Genomic DNA, 16,909 nt, shown 5'->3' on the forward strand with positions numbered 1-16,909 from the left:
GATAACAAGGCTACATTAAACCAATGTCATTTAAATTAATGACGTATGACAGAGCAGTTTTACAGTTTTACAATATCTTGTGGCTGTGGTTTCGTTTCTACATAAGACTTTTTAATAGTAAGACACTGACGGGTTCACACAAAAATGAAAATTCTGTCATCATTTACTCTCTATCCAAACCCACCATAACTTTTATTCTTCTGTTGAACACAAAAGATGATTTTAAAAATATCTGGTGGTTTTTGTGCAGTATTGTTTTGGACCCCATTGACGCTGACTGCATGGACAAAAACAGTTGAAACCTTCATCAAAAATATCTTATTTTATCTTCTGCAGGACGACATGAGGGCAAATTAAAATTGAAAAAAATAAAAATAAAAATCTAAATTCAATTTAAAATAAAATTCTATTTTTTGTTATTTAAATTTTTTGTAATTTTATTTTATTTATTTATTTATTTTTGAGGTTTGAAATGATATGTGGATAACTAAAAAAGGAATTTAGATTTTTGGGTGAACTATTCATGTAGATATAAATATAATATAGGCCCTGTTCACTCCTGGTATTAAGATGCGTTTTGGTCGATCGGATCACAAGTGGACGATACTAAATACAGGTGTAAACTGGGTCTAAAACGTTTTGAGCTTGAAAACACATTCGACCTGATTGCATTTGTAGTGCAAAGGCATGTGGTTGAATGTGTTCGATCTTCGAACAGACACAAAAGACCGCCTACTCTTCACCTACTGACCTAATGCATAAACATTATGGGAAGCACGCTAGCCAGACAGGATTTAAACTTTGTCGACTGAAAGTTGCTTATTTTGTCCATTAGATCAAAAGATCTGAAAAAAAACAACAAAAAAAACATACATTTACCCACCCACAGACCCTCCCCTGCTTAAAAGTGGACAAAATACCAGGTGTAAACAGGTATGTGTCTCCCTCGTCTACTTGCGATCCGATTAACCAGAATGCATCTTAATCGCTTAACCAGAGGGAAACAGGGCCATAAATGATACATTTTTAAATATAAAACTGCTCTAAAACCGGCATTATGCACATCAATATTGCAACATCAATACTGCAACATGAATTGAGCTGCAGAACAAAGTGCTTCAGACATTTAATAAAGCCATAATTAACCTGTAGATGATGTAAGCGCTAATTAAAAACTGTGCTACAAATGCAGCAGATGGCTTTTAGCATCAATTCTCTGTGTTAAGAGAGATGTGTGTCGCCTGTACTCACTGGTAGTAGTCTGCTTCCTTCACGGCCTCCTCGCACCTCTTCAGAGTCTTGGTGTGCTGGTTCTGCAAGGACTGTAGGTCTGCCATGGCCTTCATGCACTGCGTTTTCAGACGCTCGTAGTCATGACCAGGTTTGGAATTTGGCCTTTTGGAGACAAGAGTAATACATCAGCACTGCGTCCCTCAGTCTGCAAGGGCAGCTTAATGTTAATTGGGATAACAGGGATACAATACTGGTCAAAAGTTTGGAATAGCTAAAATTTTTTAATGTTTCTGATAAGTTTCTTATGCTCACCAATGCTGTGTTTATTTGAAAAATAAAATACTGTAAAAACTGTTCAATGAACAGCATTTATTTGAAATAGAAATCTTTTTAACATTATAAATGTCTTTACTGTCACTTTTGATCCATTTAATGCTTACTAGCTAATAATAAGTATTTTAAATCTTACTAACTTTTACATGGTAGTGTATCACGGTTTGGCACAAAACATTAAGCAACAAAAACAACATTTTCAACATTGTTTAATAAGTAATGTTTCTTCAGCATATTAGAATGATTTCTGAAAGATCATGTGACACTGAAGACTGAAGCAATGCTGCTGAAAATCACTGTTTCAAACAGAGATCACAATTCTCCCACGATTCTGAACAGACAACAAAATAACGTAATTCACTAGTGGTTCTGACAAAATGTTAATTGCTGCAGTCTATTTAAAATGTGTAATTAATCTGAATTATTTAAAAAAAAAAAAAAAAAAAAACGTTTGAATGAATGATTCAATGACTCACTCATAAGACTTCACTTGTTTTATTACTGGATGAATCAGTGTTTTTGAACAAATCTCTTGAATGAATGATTCAATAAATACATTTTTTAACAGTCACTTGTTGACGATGTAATCGATACAATCGTTATTTGAAGCGCCAAGTTACTTTTAAAAGGTGATTTGCTCTATTTTGATCGTTACCTGCTTAGACATCAGTGTTTATATCCAAACTATAAACTTTTATCCCTGTTCTTCTGTGAAAATATGAATATTTGTAACACAGAAATTACAAAACTGTGGTTGAAAAGTCTTTGTGAAGCTGTTTAATACCTATGAGAACTGCTTTCTATAGATCAGCGGCAGCGCCGACGCAGATTTGAATGTTCCGCTTTAATTTTTGTCGAAGGTTTAATAGACACAGGCGAATCGTTGTCATTTAGAAAATGAGATCACGTGGGTGTTTGAATCATGATCGCGATCTTTAACGACTAATCATGCAGCTCTACCTTACAGGTTACATTACATTTTAAAACAATTTGTTTTAAAACAAAACATTTGTGTTCTGAAGAAGAACGAAAGTCTTATGGGTTTGGAACGACATGATGGTGAGTAATTAATGACAATTTTCATTTTAGGGGCGAACTAACTCTTTAAATAAAAATGAAACCCCTTTACTTTCATAGGCTTTATTTACATTTCCAACATGTGGGTCGTTTTATTCTACATAGGGCTGGATGGATGCAGCATTACGCAGGTGTCAGTATATAGTGCAAAACAACACTCCTGTCGGTTATTCAGGAACACAAAAACGAACTAGTGAAACATTCAAGGTTCTGTTTTAAACCAAGGTTGGTACCTGCAGTCATCGAAGGTGGTGCCAGGGGAGGCGAGAGCCAATCGCTTGCGAAGTTCATCCCGTTCCCTGGTGACCTGTCTCAGCTGGAACAGGATGGTGTCCAGGTTCTCGCTGGCCGGCCGGGTGTCAGTGAGCGCAGGTGGAGGTGATGAGGCTTTGGTACCTGCAACAGTGAGCACGTCACCGGAGCACAGACAAGCTCACCCAGCACTAATGTAGTGCTACGGTCAACACAGATTCTCCAAAAAAACAAAGACCTCAATTGTGGAATCCAACTTGGAATTACATGATAACTTTACATCATAACAGTAAATGACAACAGTATTTATAGACTCCCTGTTGTGAAAATCAAGTTTTTAATGTTGTTTATGTGGTGTTTTTAATGCCTTAAGACAAACCATGTGCAAATTCATCAGTCAAAAACCATTGCTGAGTATTTTCTCCTTAAAACTGCAGTAATCTAAAGACAGTCTCAAAAACACGGTTTGAAAATGCCCATTTCCTACATCACAAACATGTAACCAATCTCGTCAATGTGCAGATGGGGCTTTTCCACAGTGAGCACAAGAACACATTTAAAGGGACAGTTCACCCAAAAATGAAAATTCATCATTTACTCACCCTCAAGTTGTTCCAAACCTGAGTTTCTTTCTTCTGTTGAACACAAAAGAAGATATTTTAAAGAATGCTGGTAATCAAACAGTTGACGGTAGCCATTGACTTCCATAGTAGGAAAAAGATACCATGGAAGTCAATAGCTACCATCAACTGTTTGATGAAACTCATACAGGTTTAGAACAACATGAGGGTGAGTGAATGATGACAAAATTTTAATTTTTGGATGAGCTATGCCTTTAAGAAGGGACAGGAAAAAAAAAAAAAAAAAAAAAAAAAAAAAAACAGTATACAATGTATATTACGATGTTATGATGAACTATATGCCTTTCTCCACTGACTTTCTTTGATGTTCATAGCATTTCTAAAGATGTTGGTTTTTAGAAGGCAGCTGTCTGACTCTAAGATGGTGAATGGGAACATGGTTTGTGTAACATTAGCAACACATCATTAGCTGTCTGATAACAGTCAAGCCAAAGGCTAATCATATTAATTATCGTTATGTGTCTGACGTTGTAGAGAGCAATACATAAAATGCATTACCATTCTGAAACGTCGACTTGTAGATGACCCTGTATAATTCACTCCTCCACTTCTACTGAATTAGCTTCAGGTTCAAACATATATGGCTGAATTAAACCAATATTTCCACTTGCCCTTGTGTAGTGTTTACTACAGTTGAACGAGTGGATCAGGTAGTCCGAGCTGGCGTGATTGGGTGGTGGCGGGGACTAATTTGCATATTCATGGTTCCGTGTAAACTAAATGAAGCAAGGGTGTAGAGTTACATTCAAGCTATTTTTCAAGCAGCCTATAAATACCTGCTGCTGTCTATGTCATTAATCAAACAACAAAACAGCTTTAACAAAGATTACTCTATATTTAATTTATACAGCAAGTACTATAGAGTGTTATTTTACATATTACATTTCTGAACCTGAATATTACTGTTAGACCTTACTTTATTTGTAACTTTGTTATATTTTAAACTTTGCAGTATTGAAGTAATTATATTTATAATCGAGAGTGTCTATGAAGCTTTACAATACATACGTTAGTTTTAGTAGTTTTGTAGTATTTACAATTATAGCATTTATTAATATTTTGAATTTGCTTTTATTTTTAAATATTTTAAGTTTTCATTTTAAATATTGTTTTAGTAGTTTTATGTTCTTTGGTCATTTTTATTAGTTTTTGTTTTTTCAAAAGTAGTACTTTTTGTTTTTTTAATAATAACAACACTTTTTAGAGCAGAGCTACTGTGACTAAAATAAAAAAAAAAAAAAAAAAATACAGGCTTAAAATGAAATCTGACCTTTAAAGCTCAACTGTACTAAAAAAAAAAAAAAAAAAAAAAAACTGCAGAGCAAAAGAAAGCTGCATAAATAAGCGTAAGCAAAAAAATGTGAAAATGCTTGAGGTCACAATGGCAGACATTCTGAGCACTTTATGTAAATGATGATCTTTTGGGATGAGCTGCAACTAAAATTCCACTATAATCTTTTGGTCTTGGACAATCTGCAGCAGATATTCAGAGAATGAATTAAGCTTTATTCAGTAACAAAGAGGATAATCTACATTAAAGATAAAAAGCAAGGCAGAGAACATAGTATTTGTCAAGATGTCATTTCATTGTCTTTCTAGGGATTTATTAGGGGAGGTTAACATATCTAGATAAACACCACAAAGCTTTTTTCCAGGCCTAGAAATCATCATTTTAAAATTCCCAGATACTTCTGATAGCTTGTGGGAATCCTCAATATGGTGAAAACTATTTGTGTAAATATTTTTAAAGCATATAGCAGCTGATTTTAAAATAGAAGTCCTATTTATACTAAGTTGAAAACATGCATGACAATAATGCATCTTTACAAATGTCTCTACACAAGTACAATATCATATATCATGCTGCAATCATTCATTGTTTGTTTCAGAGATCAGGTTGATTTTTTTATGATGCATAAATATGATGACTAAATGAAAGTGAAAAAATTGCTTTGTGCAAAACTTTGGTGTCATTTATTCGCAACTGACTGTGAACAGGCCTTTTGTTGACCTCGTCATTTCAAACCCACATTGCTCCTCATCAGACCCAAACAGGCAGAGGGCATTATGGGCACAACGAAACTGCCAAGTCATTTGGACGACAGTCAGCCTCAGAGCACATTCTCCATTGGCACCAAACCAGGAGAACAGGGCTCGGCCTCCAGATAGATCTGTCATGTCCTCCAACACCAGCTATCACTGTTCATCTGAGCCTTCAGTCTGATTTGAGTGATTTACAAATGCATCATACACACCCGCATGCAAGCAAGGCACGGTGACAATGTGTGCAAGGTGTCAAGGGTGGGAGACGAAACTCTGACATACCGACACTGCTGAGGGAGCTGCTGCTCTCAGAGTCTGATGGCATTGTGGACAGGACGCTGTAGGTGGACCCTGCGGAGGAGAGAAAACACCATTAATAACTCAACGCTGACTCTTACAGCTCTTTAATTAACAAAATGCTCAATGCTGGCAGACAGGCAGCACTTTAGAAAATACAGAAAAATTCATCTGCAACTCTCTAAAGCATCAAACCTGAATATTTTTTAGATATGTCAGTTTGAATGATTTTTATTATGAGTTTTCACTCAATCTGTTCGTTAATAAGAGGTCTACATACAGGGTCTATTTTTTTATTTGCATAAATTATTAGCATTTTTATTTCATTTCTTCTCAAGGTAACCAACACGCAGACTAAGTTTTAGCAGACCTTGTTTTAGCCCAAAACAAAGAAGAAATTTAATAAGCAAGCATTTAGATATTATATTACTTATTGTTATTATTAAAATGTATTTTATTACATAATAATAATAATAATAATAATAATATCTAAATATGTTATAAATGTTATTTATTTTATTAGTAATAAATTGTTATTATTAATAATAATAATAATAATAATAATAATAATAATAATAATAATAATTATTATTATAATTATAATTATTATTTATTATTATTATTATTATTATTACTATTATTACTACTACTACTACTACTACTACTACTACTACTATTATTATTATATTATAATTATTAAAAATAATATATTTGTAATTTTATATATACATTTTATAATATTTATATTATTTTACTAATAATAATTTTAGAAAAATTAATATAAAACAATCATCAGTTATAAAAACTAAATATTATAAATATTGTATTATTATGAAAATTATAAATATATTTGAATTAATATAATATTATTATTATTATTATTACTACCTATTATTATTATTATTATTAATATTATTATTATATTATTATTAATAAAAATAATATATTTGTAATTTTATATATACATTTTATAATATATTTTTATTTTATTAACATTGTTTTTCTTCTATTAAAAAAATTAAAATAAAAAACTCATTGTTATGAAAACTATAAATATTATAAATATATATTATTATTATTATTATTATTATTATTATTATTATTATGAAAATTATAAATATTATATATTTGTATTAATATTATTATTATTAGCTATTATTATTAATAAAAATATATTTATAATTCTATTTATATAAATTTTATAATGATAATTTATTAATATATTAATTGTTTTTCTTTTAATAATTAAAAATTTTTTTTAAAAAATCATTGTTATGAAAATTATAATATATTATGTCCTATTATTATTATTAATATTTTTCTATCATTAATAAAATAATAATATATTTACAATTCTATATTTATATAAATTTCAAAATATTTTTTCATTAACATTGTTTTTCTTCTAATAACAATTTAAAAAAAAAAATCATAATTATGAAAATTATAAATATATTTTTATTATAATTATTATAAATCAGATATTCAGAATTAAAATATCCATAATGAACGTTTCTGCTGTGTAAAAGTGATGATTTTGTGTAAAAAAAAAAAAAAAAAAAACATTTAAAAAAAAAAAAAATTCAGTAAACAATGTCATTCTGCTAATCAAATTAATCAGACACTTAAAAATTATCAGTATTGTCTATAAACAACATCTATGTCTGACATTTATAGAAATCCCAGCAAACTTTGAGGCTTGAAATGATCACACAAAGCAAACAGAAAGACATTAAAAACACTATAGCTACAACAAAATCCCTTACAACTACCAACACTGTGGGAAAACATGAGTGTTCTAAAGTGCGTTGCTGCGAAAACACCTGAGTATATAAGCAAATATGAATAAAAATAAAATGGATAATTGAATCTTTCAGATTGTTTGCAGCTCCTCCACTGCAGGGCTCCTCCTCTTAATGAGCAGAGCGTGTGGTGACAAGGACACGGTTCATTATCACAAGCCCGACTCCACACGCTCACAGAAATCCAGCCCAGAGAAGATCACAGCCACTCGGCTCTTCCTTCACTCTCTTATCACATCATCCGAGACACAATTCTGCTTTTGAAGCGCAACTTCAGCGGCAGACTTCAATGCCTCCCGTAGCCTGAAATAACTTCAGGGTAGCAATGATTTGAGAGCAAGTGCAAGTTGCAAGGTTTTTTTGGTGGGGTGAAAGGCAGATGGAATAAATAGATATTGTATAAGGTCTGAAAGCAGACCGAGTCCTCAGAGTCCTGTACAGGAAGTAGGCTTCAGAAATAGACACCCTGGTTTTAATGCACTCCAAACAAAGGTACTTTGCAGTGAGAGGATGGATGGAGATACACTCACATGAACACACTTAATGCATCAATGATTCAATGGCTATAGAGAACAGACATCACTAAAAAGGCCTAAGGGAAAGTCTGGCACATTAACTGGCCTATTTTCAATCAATGCAAATTAGCAATAGTCAAATTCTTTGATGGCTACAACAAGCTACTGAAATCAACAAAATCATGCAGAATCTGTGATTTACCCAAGGCAACAACTTAAAAGTAACCCAATTCCATGAGAAAACCACGGACTTGGCAACATTGACGAGCGCTCTTCTTTGTGAGCATTTGAGTGTGCGGTTAAAAACTAGCCTAGAGCGCCATCTGCTGTTAAAATCTAAGCTCAGAATCGATTTGAGAGAGAATCTCGACGCATTCGGAAAATCTCAGAATCAAGTGATGCATCAATTTATTGTCCCAGCCCTATAAGATAGTAAGAACTGAATGTTTGACCATACAAAAAGCAACACATAATGAGCAGAGCATTCTGTGTGAAACATTGTGGCATTAAAATTCAATGCCTGTGCATAGCAATACATCTCATTTGAAATTCACAAGCTAGCAATGAGGTTATTCAAAATGTGTTGATCAATCTTTATATTTTTTGTAGAAAAAAAACTGTGAAGCAGTGTTATTAACTAAAACTTGTTTTCATAATTGAAATAAAGCTTAAATAAAATACAATTATTAGATCAAAAAAAAAAAAAAAAAAAAACTTTGGCAACTAACTGAAGTAAAATAAGTTGAAGAACTAAAAATTACTAAAACTGAAATAAAAATATAGAACTCTCAATAGAAATACAAGCCTAAATCCTAAATTCAGTCTGTTCATCATATAAAGTGATCGAGTCTCTTCAGAAAATTTGGACTAAACTGCTCAATTCATATAGATTAGTTTTACCACCTCTTTATGAATTTTTTGAAGCGTCATAGTGTCAGTTGCATAGCTGTCTATGGAGGGACAGAAAGCTCCCAGATTTCATCAAAAAGATCTTCATTTGTGTTCTGAAGATGAACGAAAGTCTTACGGGTGTGGAACGACATCAGGGTGCGTAATTAATGACAGAATTTTCATTTTTGGGTGAACTAACCCTTTAAACCTTTGACAAAATCACAGCGGAACATTCAGATCTGCTTTGTCGCTGCCGCTGATCCACAGAAAGTAGTTCTTTAATAGGTATTAAACAGCTTTTCAACCACACAGTATCATTATTTCTGTGTTACAAATATTCATATCACAGAAGTACTCCGAATAAAAGTTCGGAAATTCGGATATAAACACTGATGTCTAAGGCAGCAATCAAAATAGAGCAAAAAACCTTTTGAAAGTAACTTGGCGCTTCAAATAACGATTGTATCGATTACATCGTTACGCCATCAGATGGCGACAAGTGAATTATTCAAAGGATTCGTTTAAAAACGCTGATTCATCCATTCATGAACAAGTGAAATCTTTGAGTGAGTCACTGAATCGTTCATTCAAACCGATTTTTTTTAAAATAATTAATTCAAATTAATTAAATAATTTTTAAAATTGACAGCAGCAATTAACACTTTGTCAGAACTTCTAGTAAATATTTTGTTTAGTTGTCTGTTAAAAATCATGGGTGAACCACAATCTCTATTTTTGATTCTAAATTTATCCAGAATTGCACAGCTCTATTGGACAGATTTTAAAACAATAGCAGTAGCCCTTTCCCTGTCATCGTGGATGAAGTAGGTCAGAGATGGCATGCTTTGCCCTGGGCATCCTTTGTGTTTGTTTGTTTCCAGCTCTGCACACACTTGCTCCAACAGTTGTTTCAGGCAAGTAGACGATCAAACCCCCAACAACCCCCCAGCAACCATCACAAATATGGCATGACATGCGCTGCTATGACAAATTCAGCTGAATTTTAAATCCTGCTATATGGCAAATAAGACAATCCACAGGCAAAGAGTGAACATGCTCTTGAGTGTCTTCCTGAAAAATAAACCAAAAGCTAAAGGCTGAAGCTTAATAATGGATGAACTTGAGAGCATTCTTCAAAAAAAAAAAAAAAAAAAAAAAAAAAACCCACATTTATCCTTCCGCTTTGACAGACAAGCAAAATCTGTTTGTATGAGGTTGATCTTGAGTCACAAGATCTTATTACACCATGATGATAATCTATTTAAACATTGTCTCATAGGCTACATTTTACACAGCAGCAGAATACGGTTGTCTGTTTTAAAGTGCCAAATATGGTTATGTTCACCTCACACACAGTTCAGTTTTAAACCAGAATGACAACCACTTTTCATAACCATAACATACACAAAGCTGATTCCTTAACATCTGAAGGATGAACTTGCAAATTAGTGTATAAATCAACATTGGTATTATGGAGGACACGTTTATTGATATTTACTTGATACTCACTAGCTTTGTTTCCATATACACATACATACATACATACATACATACATACATATATATATATACTGTGTTATAGGGTTAGTTCACCCAAAAATGAAAATTACCCCATGATTTACTCACCCTCAAGCCATCCTATAGGTGTTATGACTTTCTTCTTTCAGAAGACAATCAGAGTTATATTAAATAATGTCCTGGCTCTTCCAAGTTTTATAATGGCAGTGAATAGAGGATGAGAATTTGAAGCCCAAAAAAGTGCATCCACCCATCATAGAAGATATCCACATGGCTCCGGGGGGTTAATAATGGCCTTCTGAAGCATTTGTGTAAGAAAAATACTCATATTTAAAAAACTTTAAATATGACCTGATGTACACTATATTGCCAAACGTTTTGGGACATCCCATTCTTAATCCGTAGGGTTTAATATGGAGTTGGCCCACCCTTTGCAGCTATAACAGCTTCAACTCTTCTGGGAAGGCTGTGTTTATGGGAATTTGACCATTCTTCAAGAAGCGCATTTGTGAGGTCAGGCAGTGATGTTGGCGAGAAGGCCTGGCTCGCAGTCTCCGCTCTAATTCATCCCAAAGGTGTTCTATCGGGTTGAGGTCAGGACTGCAGGCCATTCAAGTTCCTCCACACCAAACTCGCTCATCCATGTCTTTATGGACCTTGCTTTGTGCACTGGTGCGCAGTCATGTTGGAACAGGAAGTGACCATCCCCAAACTGTTCCCACAAAGTTGGGAGCATGAAATTGTCCAAAATGTCTTGGTATGCTGAAGCATTAAGAGTTCCTTTCACTGGAACTAAGGGGCCAAGCCCAACCCCTGAAAAACAACCCCACACCATAATCCCCCCTTCATCAAACTTTACACTTGGCACAGTGCAGTCAGTACCGTTCTCCTGACAACTGCCAAACCCAGACTCGTCCATCAGATTGCCAGACAGAAAAGCGTGATTCATCACTCCAGAGAACACGTCTCCACTGCTCTAGGGTCCAGTGGCGGCGTTCTTTACATCACTGCATCCGACACTTTGCATTGCACTTGGTGATATAAGGCTTGGATGGAGCTGCTCGGCCATGGAAACCCATTCCATGAAGCTCTCTACGCACTGTTCTTGAGCTAATCTGAAGGCCACACGAAGTTTGGAGGTCTGTAGCTATTGACTCTGCAGAAAGTTGGCGACTTCGCCGCACTGTACGCCTCAGCATGGGCTGACCCCGCTCTGTGATTTTACGTGGCCGACCACTTAGTGGCTGAGTTGCTGTTGTTCCCAATTGCTTCCACTTTGTTATGATACCACTAACAGTTGACCGTGGAATATTTAGTAGTGAGGAAATTTCACGAATGGACTTATTGCACAGGTGGCAACCTATCACGGTACCACGCTTGAATTTACTGAGTTCCTGAGAGCAACCCATTCTTTTACAAATGTTTGTAGAAGCAGTCTGCATGCCTAGGTGCTTGATTTTATACACCTGTGGCCATGGAAGTGATTGGAACACCTGAAATCAATGATTTGGAGGGGTGTCTCAATACTTTTGGCAATATAGTGTGTGATGTATGACATAATGACGAATGCGGAAGAGCAGAGAAGAGAGCAAAACAAAACACCGGTCACAAATTAGAAGTCTAAAACAAGAAAGCTAGTTATTTTAGTTTTAAAAGTTTTAAATATGGATATTTTTCCTTACACAAACGCATCGCTCCACTTCAGAAGGTCTTTATTAACCCCCCAGAACTGTGTGGGCATCTTCTATGATGGATGGATGCACTTTTTGGGCTTCAAAATCTCATCCTCTATTCACTGCCATTATAAAGATTGGAAGAGCCAGGACATTATTTAATATAACTCCGACTGTATTCGTCTGAAAGAATGAAGTCATATACACCGAAGATGGCTTGAGGGTAAGTAAATCATGGGGTAATTTTCATTTTTGGGTGAACTATCCCTTTAAACTAGGTTTTTAAAAGATTGTTTATGTTCTTCACAGCCTCAAACACTGTCTGTGTAAATGAAGTCTTAAGAGTTTAGAAATTATTTCTGAAGAAAATGTGCAAAAACTGATATCACTATACTAGGTTGTTGTAAGAATGATGTGCAACAACTACCTGTCACTACAAAGCTGCATTAACTAGAGTCTGAGTGGTTTGGCCCATTCATGATACTTGGCCGGCAAAGAGGGCGTCAGAATGAGCCTGATAAATGATTCTGTTTACCCACATTTCAGCGGACTAAATCAGCCGACTTTGGCTGTTGCTTCTGCTGCAGGAGCCGCTGCCGTTTGATTAAATCTGGAGCCGCCCCAACACAAGCTGAAAGACAGAGAGCAATGTGCCCCAGGAGAAGACACATCACATCTCACACCCTTTGTTAAGTCACTTTTACATGAGGCTGCATGGCAAGGCTGTGGCACTAAGGGCAAGGTTCAGAGGAAGCAGCCAATCAGGGCTCAGAGTCTGTCATGTGACATGGCAGTGTATACAGTTGGTCTGGTAATAATGTGCAGTGAGGAGAGAGACATCAGCATACAAAAGAACTGGACTCTCACGTATCAGGTGATGTCACACACAGATACAGGGACATTCCCACTTTTGACAAGCCTGTGGAAAAATCAGAGGGGATCAGAGGTAACCAAACACTCATTCAATACAATGACTGAATAACCCCGGGACATCTCGTGAACACATAAAGCACTGAAAAGGAGAAACCAAAAATCTAATTTTACCACTACAAGTGCTGCATCTGATATTACTTGGCATTTGGTGGGGGCTTTTTATCCAAAGCACACTAACAGCAGGAAAAGATCCCCTGGAGTAAGTTCAGCACTCGTCTCAATGGCAGCACAGTAATAGAGCAAGATTGTGATCTCAGTAACTCTAGTTCTCGGTCACGCCTACTAGAAGCACCAGTCTCAGCGTAACGTTCAGAATCTGGGCTGACAACACCATCACCACTTCACATGTCACTCCAACCACAGGCAACACTCGTGGGTCGTGGGCAAATTCTGCTTCTCAACTTATAGATTTGTCATCTGATGGCAAAGCAAACTTTAGAGCAATTTATCTGGCCCTAAATGTTACACTTTTCACTTAACATAGAATCGTCTGTAGGAAATAAAGTTATACACTACAGTTCAAAAGTCTGGGGTTAATGTAATATTGTGAAATATTATTCAAATTTAAAATAGCTGTTCTCTTTTTGAAAACATTAAAATGTAATTTATTCCTGAATTTTCAGCATCATTACTCTAGTCTTCAGAGTCACATGATACTTCAAAAATCATTTTAATATGCTGATTTGCTAAACAAGAAACATTTCTAATATATATATCCATTATTGACTAGTTGATGGGTTTTCTGAAGGAATAGTCAACTAGTTAATATTAAAGGGTTAGTTCACCCAAAAATAAAATTTCTGTCATTAAGTACTCACCCTCATGTCATTCCACACCCGTAATACCTTCGTTCATCTTCGGAACACAAATTAAGATAATTCGATAAATTCAGATATTGTTCGGACGTAAACAAGGAAGCCTGCACTGAGTTCACTACGTATGACAACGGTTCAAATTGTTGAATAAAGTTGTTATTTTTGTTTCGTTTTTGCGCACAAAAAGTATTCTCGTCACTTCATAACATTAAGGTTGAACCACTGTAGTCACATTGACTATTATAACCATGTTTTTAACTACCTTTCTGGACATCAAAAGATGCAATGACGTTGCTGCCTACGTGTGGATCAGATACCCTCGGATTTCATCAAAAATATCTTAATTTATGTTCCCAAGATGAACGAAGGTCTTACGTGTGTGGAACGACATGAGGGTGAGTAATTAATGACAGAATTTTCATTTTTGGGTGAACTAACCCTTTAAGGAAGCCCTGTATCATTAGGTTAAATTAGGGTCAAAGTAATCTGTATTTATACTTTTAAATTTATATAGCACAATGAATCAAAGAACGTCTAGCCATGATCATTGGTTGGATTCCCAGAGAATGCATGTCCTGATGAAATGTATTTGAATGCAATGCCAGTTTCTTTGGATCAAAGTGTCTAGCAATAAATTCAATTGTACAAATTTAGGCTAAATATCTATAGCTTTTTATATAAAACTATCACAGTCCTAACAATAACCAGAGGCATGCAGATTATGCATAATAACAGGAGGTGATCTAAAGTATTAAAGTAACAGTCTTAAAAATTCATTTCTGAAGATGGTGAATGCATTACAAAAGCTTTGCTCTGATGACTGTAGCGGCAGTGCTTTAAAAGGGATGGATTTAGAAACACCTTATGTGTGAGAGTGAAGATTACTGTTTCTGACAGTCTAACAGCACACTAAAATCCTCTCAGGCAGCCATCAGAGAAAAGCAACAAAAAAACTAAAACTAAAATTAGAAAAGAAAAACTACTGAAGAAAATCTTCAAATTCTTTCTCTCTTTTTTTTACCAAAGACTAAAAAGACCTTAAAAATCCACATCTGATTGCAGTGCAGTGACAGGTACATAATGCAGGCTTACTCTAATATAGAATCTCCCTACGGGACACATGGCCCGTTTTCCGATACCCACTGTACTGCTTCCTAGAACAAGCTCCATGTGCCAGTCTGATCACTCCCGCTCAGAATAACAGGCATCAAGACTCATGCCGTCTCAAGTCCTCCTGGGAAGATTGTACGTACGAGTCTGGAAGTGGTAATTACAATGTGATGTGCACACAAGTGATTTTAGTCAGAAGATTTTTCTCATTTTTATGCTTACTGATACAAAGAAAACCTTTTAGTGCTTATGCAACAAAATGAAGTACAAAATATATGCATTATGAGTGTAAATTATGTTAAATTATGTATTTTATTATTCTTGTTCAGCTAGAGAATGAGTAGAAAAGAAGCCGTCACAAAAACCTCAAAGCAGCTAAAATGAGACAGCAGTACACAAAATATGTAGCCTACAACCTTCCAAACTAAACTGTCAACTTTTAATACATTTGAATTTAAACCATCATTCAAAAGTTTGGAGTCAGTAAGATGATTTGTTTGAAAGAAATGAATACCTTTATTGAGCAAGGATGAATTACATTCATCAAAAATGACAGTAAAGACATTTATATTGGAATAAAAGATTTCAATTTCAAATAAATGCTGATCTTTTGAACTTTCTATTTATCAAAAGAATCACGAAAAAATTTATCATGGTTTCCACAAAAACATTAAGCAGCACAACGGTTTTCAACATTGATAATAATAATTAGAAATGTTTCTTGAGCAGCAAATCAGCAATTCTGAAGTATCATGTGACACTAAAGACTGGAGTAATGATGCTAAAAATTCAGCTTTGCCATCACAGGAATATTTAAAATGGTATTAAAATAGAAAACTTGTAATAATATTTCACAATATTACCATTTTTACTGTATTTTTGTATGCAGCCTTGGTGAGCATAAGAGACTTAGGCTATTTCGAAAACAAAAATCTTACTGAATCTGATATGACTTGAAGGCAAGATTAGACTATCACATCTGTATATTTCCATTACCTCACAACTAGCATTTAGACCGTGGCACTTCCGCAGTTCCTCAGCAATTAAGCAGCTTGGGAACACTTGAAAATGGTAATGAGGTCTTTCTTGATAGCTCTGCCTCTCATGAAGAAAAAACTTGAAGCTCAGAGTGAAACTAGGAGGCTTGTGTCCTTTTAAAGCAACCTAGACTAGCACACATCCATGTGGTGCTGACACAGTATCATTTTGTCTCCTTTAATTCCAGCGTTAGCAATCATTCATGCGTTCTGCAGCCATTAAACGATCAGCCGCTGCTAGTGAGTGTTCACACCACAAATTGAGCTGAGATCAATACTGTTTGAGCCAACATGAAAATGTGTGAGCGCATCATTATCAGGAGGGATATTGGATTTATCAAATAGCTTTGTGCCACGTTTAGTGATGATGTGTTAAGCTGAAGACAGACAGATAGAAAGACAGATAAAAAAAAAAGAAATATGTCTAGATCCAAAAATAAATGAGAGCTGCAATATTGACTAAAAGCAGTGCAGTCTCAAATGCATTCCATCTAGCGTGGTGGATAAAAGCTGAAGCTGACATGCAGAATATAAAAGATAGAGGCTATCCTGTCCTCGAGTGTGACGTTAAGAGGCAGGGATCCTAAAAAAAAAAAAACTTCTTAGATCTGAAGTGATGGCCTTGAATCAGAGTGGCATCAGTATTAATATTTCATGGCATGAGCTGTGCTTTACAATGTCATGAGTAGTGCACGTCTACAGAATACACTCAAAACTTCATTCACAAAACCTCTTCTGA

At 35.0% G+C, this 16,909-nt stretch overlaps 1 protein-coding gene across 10 annotated transcripts in view; it reads right to left on the bottom strand.

The window, feature by feature from the left end:
• The window catches only part of dlg5a (discs, large homolog 5a (Drosophila)), a 70,916-nt gene that overhangs the window by 44,500 nt on the left and 9,507 nt on the right, over positions 1–16,909 (bottom strand). For 5 of the 10 annotated variants that reach the window (XR_007933358.1, XM_051918112.1, XM_051918110.1 and 2 more), the window contains exons 2-5: positions 5,862–5,930; positions 3,498–3,530; positions 2,877–3,039; positions 1,252–1,395 (exon numbers count right to left, since the gene is read on the bottom strand). Coding sequence is in view for 9 of the 10 variants with exons in the window: in XM_051918112.1 (XP_051774072.1) it covers positions 1,252–1,395; positions 2,877–3,039; positions 3,498–3,530; positions 5,862–5,930 (409 nt within the window). In the remaining variant the exon portion in view is untranslated. The remainder of the gene's footprint in view (positions 1–1,251; positions 1,396–2,876; positions 3,040–3,497; positions 3,531–5,861; positions 5,931–16,909) is intronic. The other 5 variants (XM_051918119.1, XM_051918114.1, XM_051918118.1 and 2 more) reach the window with 3 other exon arrangements.

This window comes from Ctenopharyngodon idella, chromosome 13, assembly GCF_019924925.1.
Source record: "Ctenopharyngodon idella isolate HZGC_01 chromosome 13, HZGC01, whole genome shotgun sequence".
NCBI classification, from domain to species: Eukaryota; Metazoa; Chordata; class Actinopteri; order Cypriniformes; family Xenocyprididae; genus Ctenopharyngodon; species Ctenopharyngodon idella.